Genomic DNA, 10,717 nt, shown 5'->3' with positions numbered 1-10,717 from the left:
TTCAGTGAAGTTCCTACCAAAATGCAGTACCTAAACGTACTTTATTGTACTCTAATAAATCTTCCAAAGTTTCAGCTCGATATCTTATTTACAAAAAAAGTTTTGAGGTTCAAAAAAACATTCAGTGAACCGAAAAAGTGAGGTCGGTAATATAGGTATTTAGCTGTGTCACATGCCCTTAAGGCTCACTTAGGACTCATGAATATGATATTTGAATTGAACCAAAAATGGTTTAAACAATTATTGTTTAAAAAAATTTACCACAAAAAAAATAATTTCTTTTCGTTTCTCTTGCATAATTTCAGGCTCCTTTAAGGTTCCTGGAATATCATCAACTGAAAGTCTTGCGATATTTCCTTTCTCCCTTATTTTGGGTTATATATGGTGTTGTGCCACCTTAACGTTATAAAAAATACATGAAGAAAACCACAAAACCCATTTTTATTCCTAGCCTAATTTAGGGCTCATTTAGGACTAATTTGGGCAAGTGGTCTCAAATTTTGGGCTCTTTTATTTTTGGTAAAAAATAGTGTTTGCAGTGGCTTAACAATAAGTTAGTTCAAGATTTCTGTAAAACGTAATAAAAATGTTTTTACAGAAAATTCACATTATAAAATAATTTAGGGCTCTGGGAATATGATAATTAATGATTTAAAAAAATGTTTAAACAATTTGTTATCTATTTTTTACAAAAAATACTAGAACCCAAAATTTGGGACTACGGGCCCAAATTAGCCCTAAAGGAGTTCTAAAGGAGTAAAAATGGGTTTTATGGTTTTCTTCACGTATTTTTTATAACGTTAAGGTGGCACAACACCATATATAACAAAAAAGGGCTAAGGAAATATCGCTTGACCTTCAGTCGATGATATTTCAGGAGCCTTAAATGAGCCTGAAATTATACACACGAAACCAAAATAAAATAATTCTTTGCGGTAAATTTGTTAAAACAATAATTGTTTAAACAATTTTTTGTTAAATTCAAATATTATATTCATGGAGCCCTAAGTGATCCTTAATATAGGGTAGAAGAAAAAATGTGTTTAATTCATTTTTACTAGATTTGTTTAAACCTAGTAAAGTTTAAACCCTAAATGAGCCTTAAATTATAGTGCAAAGAAATATTGTCCAAGTCATTTTTTTCTATGTTTAGTTCTGCTAGCTTAACGTTAAGATAGCATAACCACAGGTTTTTTCGAAAAATTTCGGAGCATTAATTATGACAAAAGGGCATTAAGTGAGCCCTAAATGAGCGCTTAATTATAGAGCAACAAAATTTGGAAAAATTAATTTTTTACTATGTGTGGTTCTGCTAGCTTAACATTAAACTAGCATGACCACCGTTTTTTTTGTTTAAATGAAGACAATTAAATTTAGCAATAAGACATTAAATTAGCCCTAAAGGAGCCCTAAATTCCCTATAGGTTCTCAGTCCATTTTTGCAATGTGGTCCTGCCAGCTTAACGGGCCTACATTTTTCATGGTAGCTGAGAATAAAAATTGATGCAAAATAAGGAGCCAGTGTTAAAGTAATCATGAAAAATAAAATTTGTACACTATTTTGCAATCTCTGAATAAGCAGTGCCATTCCTAAACACATAAATAAATATAATATACATTACATTTAACATAATCGTGTTAAACATTATGTAGTAAAGTTCACATTTTGGACAAAATCGAGTGCGAAGCACGACATACGTGATGAAAATGTGTTCCTTAAAGCCGAAGGAGCGTTAACAAAAGAGAATTGACAATCATAAAATTACAATTACTTTCGGTGCTTTGACCTCTAATTTTAAAAGCTCTTTGCACAAATATGAAAGAAATACAAAAACCGAGCGTGTAGTCGGAGTTCAACACATAATGGAGCGCGAGATCAAGTAATTATCGAGCGCGCAGCGCTCGAACCGAGTGTTGCACGCTCAAACTTGCTAGCGAACCAAGCCGCGCGCGATGAGACTGATCACAAGGCAGGCAGATTTTCTTAAGGTATATTCCGATACAAAGTTTCATTCATAAAACACAGTATATATTGCTATAATAAAATCCCCATTTTTTTGTAAATGCATTGACAGTCATCAATTTCAATCTTCAAGCATTTTGTTTTTCGAGCCAAATTTGAGCAACGCAAAACTTCCACAGATAAAGTTATTAATTATAGTATGAAAAAGTTTTCTGACAAGTCTTAGTCAAATCGAATTATTATTTGAGAAATTGTTTATGTCTAAAGTTGCCAGAGGCTGAACGTCTTGCTCGCGAACTTAATAACGAGAGTCCTAGCTGTGATTCTCAATACAGTTCACTGCCGCTAAGGATAAAATCCAATTAAGTAATCGGGCAATATCAAGGTATTAGAAACGATAAATAAGTTCACTTTTAGAACTTTCACTTCTACAAATTCCAAGAATTTAAAGCATTGAAAGTTTCACGGAAATAAGAATTCGGTAAATCTCATATATTAGCTGATATACGCCTGCAGGGTACCTCTTTGACTTTGACAACAACGCCACCTGACACGCGAACTATTGGGTATCTCGAAGTTATTAGGGAAATCTTAACGAAAAAGAGCAATAAATATCAATTCATTTTAATCAAAAATATTATTCTTAGGTCTTAAATTAATGATTTACTATAAGATCTCTTGTTAATATTGAATTCAAATTCAAATTTCTACCCAATAGTTCCAAATTGGTGGCGCTGTCGTAGCTACCCAACAGGCGTATTAGTTTCTTATGTTTTCTTTTCCCGTTAATTTGTTTCTCTCACAAATAAAACCACTCTATTGTATGTACAAAATACGAAATGAATACAATATTTTACGTTATGCTATATTAGTTATTTATTCAGAAAAACTCTCTGAATACAGTTCGTGTACAAGACGTTCAGCCACTGTCGACGTTAGACATAAATAATCTTTAAAATATGAATTCGATTGGACTAAAACTTTCTAGAAAACTTCTTTGAACTGTAATTAATAACACTCGCGCTAGAAGTTTTTTATTGTTCAAATTACGCTCTATAGAAAAAGCACTTGAAGATTGAAATTTATGATTTTTTGTAATGTCTAAGAAAAAAAATAACTTTTTTTAGAGCAATATTTACTCTTTTCCTTCTTTAGTTTTGCAAAAGACTGGTTTCGTGTAAATATTTAGAAAACGGTTAGAGGCACAATATTTTATTTGAATAAAAATATGCGAAATTAAATACTGTGTCGGAATATACATTTAAAAACTAAAATTGGTAATCTAATTTTCAAATGGCGAACTTAATCACTCGATTACGTATTTTTACTTAACCGCCAGATAAGTTCACTTCGTTGAGTGCTGATAGGAAAATCATGGACTAAATGCATTGAATTAAACCCTACTTTCTTAGTATCTTCTTAAAAAATAATTTTTTATACATAAATGTGTCAAAACTATTTTGAATGTTTGAAGTTAAAAGTATTCAATTTTAGAAACCTTAATTTGAAGTTCATTGAAAAAGAAACTTATCACAGCTACAGTTACTTGGTGAAAATAGTAACTTCTTACATTCATTAAGAGGTCATACATATACCACTTAGACACCCCCCCCCATTTGTTGTCACCCCGCATTACGGACATCCGTGGAATTTGCCCCACCCCCATACTCTGTCGACGTGGAAATATTTAATTTAAATACAGATATTATTGGTCTAGCAAGGAGGCCGACAGGAGCGATGAATTGGCTGAAAATTTGGATTTACTTGAGAGTGTAATCTTAAACAAGGTTTGGACTCCAAACAAAAAGTCGTGAAAATATTCGTGCCCCCCTCCCCTCAACTGATCGCTTGATATATGGATGGCCCCTTATCAAAAATATATGTTACGTATGTAAACATTTCTAATAGTTTCCAAAAAATAAGTCAACAATGTCATTTTTACTGTTCACAATTAAAGAATTTTCAATTGCAAATCTATCAAATTAAACGAATTTTCAATTTTCTAAATTAATAATTTTTTCGAATTTAACTATTTCAGAAGAGGAACTAAAAATTACATTATTTTCTATTACACGAATAAAATACTGAAGAGTCTTTGATTGCAAATATTGAAGAATTAAAAAAAGTTTTAATTGACGAATTTCACATTTTTTATAAATTTAAGAATTTTAAACTGTAAATCTTAAAAATTAAGCTATTAAAAAAAACGTTCAAACTTACATACGTTTAAAATATAAATCTTGAAAAGGGATTAATTTGTAATTCTACACGGAGAGAAATTTCGGTAGATTAATTCACGGCACTACTCCTTGATTTTATTACGCTTTGGCACGTAAACAAAGATCTCGGAACCCTTGCTTTTAAAGCATAGTTCTCGAAGTTTCAGGCATTAGGTTACGCCCCTTTGCTTTCTGGTCTCAAATTCTATACTTTTAGATCACAGAGTCTGAGACTTTAAATCACGTATAAATTGTAGCTCTAAAGTCACACTTCTGTGAATTATTCTTTTGAAATTTCACTCCATGTATCTATTCAAAAGTCCAAAATTTGCAATTGAGGGCCGGGATGTAAGTACCGGGCGAACGCTCGAAACGGGTAAAACTTTTGTTCACGTGAAGAAAGTGGAGATGGAAAATTTTGTTTCGAATGTTAATTTTTGAAACATACCTTTTAATAGGGAATTCAATTGCGCATCAGTTTTTCCTCATGAAAAAAGTTGTAGCTTTTTTAGTTTTCGAAATAAATGAAAAAAAAAAACGATTTTTTCATCAAACCAAAATTTAATTTCTATTTTGACTTCAACTCGTGCTCAGTCACTCAATTTGGTGAATTTCGTAATAAAATGTGCAGGGATTACGCTTTGCAGTGTTCTAAGAGTGACTGTGAAGGTTAAAAGTTGAAATATTTAGATGGGAAAAAGTTAATTTTTTTCCGTCACGTCATAAAAATTAAACATTAATACTTTCCAGCGCTTGGGGAGTCGAGCGAATTTTGAGCTAGAAAGAAGTTTCAGCGACAAAGTTGTTCAGTAAGGAATAAAGAAGATTTTTGGAAAATATTACTTCGATTAATTCGACGGTTTAAAAACTATGAGTGTTTTACTTTTCGAGTGCGGTCGGTGCTCGCGCGTTAGCCAAGAGCGTCTCCCGCGTCTTCGCTCGGATAACCGAATTCGATCGACAGCTCGTTGAATGTATACAATGAAAATTAAATAAGTACTAAGAATAATGTTTTCTTATCAATATATTATACTTTACTCTTTAGGTTTATTGAAAAATGATGATGGAAATTCTTTTAAAACAAATTTAAAATATAGGGAACTGTAATCATTAAAGCCTACCTTTTTTAGTGCATTCTACTATGTTGACAAAACAAAGTAAAAAAATGTCATTTCTGCTTCGTTCTTTGAATATTGCACATTTAAAGATTTCTTCCAAGACAAATAGTGTGTCAAGCATTTTAATTTCTTTTTGGATTTTAAACCTCTTTTCTCGGACTTTAATGCGCGTTTAGACAGCTGAAAATTAACTTTTATTATATTTCATATTTATGCTAATTAAAAATACTCGATTATTCTCATTTTACTGTTTTTTATTTCAGTCTTCCTCATCTTTCCCATTTCTTACAACTATGTATTGGAAGAATTTTTCATAAAAATCCTTTCCAGACTGACATAAATACTTTTAACAAGCATTTTACATCTTTCAGTTTTTCTTTAGTGATTCCGATGCATTTCGGTTTAGAACACTCTAGTAGTTTGTCAAATTGACATGTCATTTGAAGTTAAAACTTTTTCGGAGTGCCGTCATACTTTTCGTAAACTTCAACTGACATGTTCGAACTGTACACTATTTTTACCGTCTTTCGTATTTAAAAACCTTTCGGTTATTATTATTAAGTATTGGAAGAACTCTTTAAGTGTGCACTATTCAAAGATCGAAGCAGAAATGACCACTTTGTTTATATATTGTACATTGTAGCTTTGCTTACATCGATTTGTCAATATAGCAGAGTGCACTATAAAATGTAGGCTTTAATGATAACAGTTTCCTATATTTTAAATTTGTTTTGAACGAATTTCTATCATCATTTTTCAATAAGCCTAAAGAGTAAAGTATATTATATTGATAAGAAAACATTATTTCTAGTTCTTACTTAATTTTCATTGTGTACTTTCAACGAGCTGTCGATCGAATTCGATTATCCGAGCGGAGACGCTCTTGGCAACGCGCGAGCACCGACCGCACTCGAAAAGTAAAACAATCATAGTTTTTAAACCGTTAAATTAATCGAAGTAATATTTTCCAAAAAACTTCTTTATTCCTTATTGAACAACCATGTTGCTGGAACTTCTTTCTAGCTCAAAATTCGCTCGACTCCCTAAGCGCTGGAAAGTATCAATGTCCAAATTTATGACGTTCATTTGATGTAACTTGAATTCTCCTGAAGTAACTGAAATCTACTAAAATATATTAAACTCATTTGAATTCACATGAAGTCACGAAATACCCTGAAGTCATTGAAATCTTTTGAAGACATTAAAATATCATAAAGTATCTTGAAAACAGAAGTGGCTGCACGCCCAATCGATCGAGTTGTCACCCCCTACATTACAAGTCAATGAAAGTTTTAAAGTGGAAAATTCTGTAAATTTAATTATGTACACCAAGCTCTCGCTTTCTGTCACCCCGTTCTCGGTCTTTCTAGAACTGCTGGCTCCCGCAGTTGTGACATATATATATATATATATATATATTCCAATTGGAAACCAGTCGGGCGGCCCTCACTTTTTAAGTTTCTATCCCCCTGAAATCAGTCCAATGTCATTTGAAGGCAACCCCCGACACTTGACTGAAAGCGAGAGTTTAGTGTACATTCCACAATTATTAACTTTGGACATTCTACAATAGAAAACTTCTCTATTGATATTCAGAATCACCCAAATTTAAGAATTTGTATTTATACATTTTTCAAATTGAAGAGTTTGCAATTGCAAATCTTTAAAATTGAACTATTAAAAAAATCAAAATTACATACCTTCAAAATGTAGATCTTGAAAATTGAATAATTGGCAAATCTAGATAATTCCACAATTTGAGCATGTTCAATGGTATCAATTTGGAAGATTTAGAATTAAAATCTTGACTTTTGTTCTTCAAAATCAACCAATTTAAGAATTTTTATCGAATTAAAAAGTCATAAATTATCAAATCGTCAAAATTAAGCTATTAAAAATGCATACAAAATTAAATCATTTTAAGTTGTTAAGTTGTAAGCTTTTCGGAGCGAGAGCGAACTTAGTTCTCATACATTTTTCTTTCTTTTGTTTCGGAAACTATATTCTTTCGATTTTCATGAAACTTATATGGGGGTTTCTGAGGTTTTCAGTGAATTCTAATAAAACCTTAAAATTATGATTTTCAAAAAGACTGATCTAATATGGAAATATAAATATGATATTTAATTTACACCATAAAACCCCCGTTCCGAAAAGGTTAAAATGTTGACTTTCAGCTGTAAATATTCAAAATGAAGCAAGTTGGCGAATGTCAAATTGTAAGCATCTGCAAAGTGGATCAGTGTCAAAAATGGCTCGGAAAATAGAAGTTATACAGTAACGCTCAGAATCCTTTTCAGGCCATCTTATTATGATGCAAAATCCCAAATTAGCTTAATTATTTCTTTGCTTCTAATTCCTGCTGGGATAAAATCATGTCCCGAATGCCGGGCCGACACACAGTAGGGTAATTTGGATTTGTGCGTGCAAATAATCGACGACTCCTCAATTTTCAACTGAATTGATTTTTTTTAAATACTCGTGAATAAATTTACTATCAGAAAGATACGCCACTATTACGGTTTGAATCGTCAGTACGTGAAAAAAACGTCGACCAACATCGGCAGACACAAAAATCATAAAATTCAGATTCCGCGAGTAATAATACCATGGAAAAGAGTATAATGTCACTTATATAACAATTTCATATCGCATATAACTTTCTTTAATTATTATTGTTATTAATTTTACTGGTCAATCAAAACAGATACTCACACACCCAAACATTTTCATCCAACGAGCCTGGAAACCTTACTTTAAAATAATACGTAGTACATTGATAAAAAAATTTTGGTTGGTATTTAATTATTTAAATAATAATTTTATTAAAATAAACATAAAAACTGTCAGAAAAAAAGATTTAAAATTCTATAAAATACTCTTTCGTTGATTTCTTCAGAATAAACGTTTCTCGGTTGAATAATTTGTCAATTAAAGTATTAACACTATGAACGTTTATTAACTATTATTTAAAACTTTTATTGCAAAAATAGAATGAGAATATAAAGGTTTGCACTTGTAATGGTGGAAAACATAAATAACAATGAGCCTGAAGCATTGTTTGTACGAATTACCAAATATTACTGACACCTGAATAGCCTAAAAATCGGCCGACGACTGCCGAAGTTGGTCGACGTTTTTTTGACGTACTGACGATTCAAACCGTAATAGGGTCGTATCTCTCCGACGGTAAATTTATTCACGAGTATTTAAAAAAAAATTCAATTCGGTTGAAAATTGACCAGTCGTCGATTATTTGCACGAATAAATCCAAAATACCCTACTGCGCGACGAGGCACTTCATTAAATAAAAGTTACAGATTACTGAAAGCCGATTAAAATTAAAATGAAATTGGAATTGCATGGAAGGCTTTGTAGTTATTTCAATTTATGGTTATGAATTATATTTTGTAGTACATACTTTAAATTTAGGCATATACTTTAATTTGATAATTAGGCAACCAAAAGAAGAAGCATTAATAAGCGCGCTATTTTTGCTAGTCTTAAATAATACCAAAATAATAAAAATAAATTGGAGTAAATTATTTAAAAAATTCAAACTTACAATTACTTTTCATCAGAATATTGCTTTGAAGATTCACTCCATAAACGGATATTTGAATTCTGACCAATCTCTTATTCCATTTCATAACACGTGAGAACTGTTTTCATTTTGATTGGATGCTTCTTCCCTCCTGTACATTTACCCTTCGATAAGGTTCCCGAGTCCTGACCTGACTCACAAAACTTCACCTCACACTCAGTTTGTACAGGAACATCGTGTCGTACAGACTGTGTTTAAGTTTAGGTCTATCAAATTTGTGTGCGAATATTATAAATTAATCGCAAAAACGCTAAGTGTTTCGAATTTTATTTCTTTACCGGAAAATTAAAAATTTATTCCGGAGAGTCTTTATCACAGGACCAGTTAATTATTTATAAATTATTCTATTTATAATTGAGAGATATTCGATTGGCGAAATTCACTAGAATAGCAGAATTTCTCTTAATAATCATAACAAATCGTGTAGTGTTCGTGTCCTTCAAGTGTAAACACACCGTCGGTTACTCATTCCATAAAATTAAAAACAAATTTCGTCTACGAATTGCTTTTCGAGACTTTGGAATTCGGATTTTTTCGACATCCAAGATGACTAAGTTAAACACCTCAAATATCGCTAGAGTTGGTCCTCATCGATACCGACGACCAAGACGTCGTCCTCTGGTTGGACCCACCGGCTCTCCATACCTTGATTATACTTTAGTCATGGATACGAAGTCTGCTCACTGGTTTCGTCGAAACAAAACTTTGAATTCCCAGAAAAAAGTATCCTTTCGTAAGTCTCTCTTTGATCATTTGAACGTCAGGTATATTTATTTTGGTGCCTTGATTTTGTTCCTCAAGTCTCTTAGCGAAAAAAAAGCGGAATGTAAACAGTAAACGCAGGTTCTTATGTTCACTTTGAAAATAGGAATTTACCTAAATGTATTCAAAACAACTTTTTAGAGAAAACTTATTACTGAAAGCAAAACGATTATCATTGAAATATGAGAGCATTTTAATTCCAAGAATTATTCAATCTTTTTAGCAGAGTATTTTTAAAATATTTTATGAATTAATCAATAATCTTGCAAAGTTGATCCAGTCCGTCTGTTGGTATTTTGCTTTCAGATTTAGTATATTGAAGAACAAAGTTCAATGTATCAAGGATCTTTAAATAGGAGTTTAAACTTGATAAATATGTGCGAATGTTATTTATAAGAAAATTCTCAATTCGTTTGACCTCTGCGAATGGTGACAAAGAGCCTTTATAATTTTCATAATTTCAGTGTCCTTTAAGCCCCGAAGAAATTTATGTTAGAATTTCCATAAATGATTAAATAATTTATTAGGATAAGGATGGTTTATTTAAATGTTGAATAATGTGTTTGAGGAATCTTATTTTGGGCATAGTTCTGAACTTTCGTGTTATTATTATTTTTCCAGGAGATGAGGCAATTATATCAATGTCGGTTGCCGGAGAGGTGACTGATTCCTCGATCGTTGAAGTGGGCCGTTCAAGGCCTCAATTCCAGTACACTCGGGTTTGTTTCCTTCTGAATTTTGTATATTGATTTCTAAATTTGAATACAAAATCTTGTAAATAATAAGATATGTAGGATTTGTAAATAATCATTTTTAATCCTAAACATGCTACGATTACATTATCTAAAATTCGTTTTTGATCACTGTAACTTCTTCGATATTTTGGAGGTTGTAAATTGGCATTTTTTATTTTTGAACTCTTCACATTGGAAATGATACTTTTCCAATGTTTTAGTCTTTTTAACTCTTCGCATTTTATTGTTCTAGATTACAATTTGTACATAATTTGTAATTAACATGTGAAATTGTACATTCCTGAACGCTTCAGAGA

At 31.6% G+C, this 10,717-nt stretch overlaps 1 protein-coding gene across 5 annotated transcripts in view; it reads left to right on the top strand.

Moving 5' to 3' along the window:
• The window catches only part of LOC117169310 (eukaryotic translation initiation factor 4E transporter-like), a 40,675-nt gene that overhangs the window by 6,772 nt on the left and 23,186 nt on the right, over window positions 1–10,717 (top strand). For 4 of the 5 annotated variants that reach the window (XM_033355629.1, XM_033355628.1, XM_033355625.1 and 1 more), the window contains exons 1-2: window positions 9,065–9,637; window positions 10,288–10,385. In XM_033355629.1, the coding sequence (XP_033211520.1) occupies window positions 9,451–9,637; window positions 10,288–10,385 (285 nt within the window). In that variant the 5' untranslated portion in view covers window positions 9,065–9,450. Of the gene's footprint in view, window positions 1–9,064; window positions 9,638–10,287; window positions 10,386–10,717 lie in introns of those variants that run through there. The other variant, XM_033355626.1, reaches the window with a different exon arrangement.

This window comes from Belonocnema kinseyi, chromosome 3 (assembly GCF_010883055.1).
Source record: "Belonocnema kinseyi isolate 2016_QV_RU_SX_M_011 chromosome 3, B_treatae_v1, whole genome shotgun sequence".
Classification (NCBI taxonomy): Eukaryota; Metazoa; Arthropoda; class Insecta; order Hymenoptera; family Cynipidae; genus Belonocnema; species Belonocnema kinseyi.
Note: the sequence above shows the minus strand (reverse complement) of the source record. Positions and strands in the feature narration are given on the sequence as shown.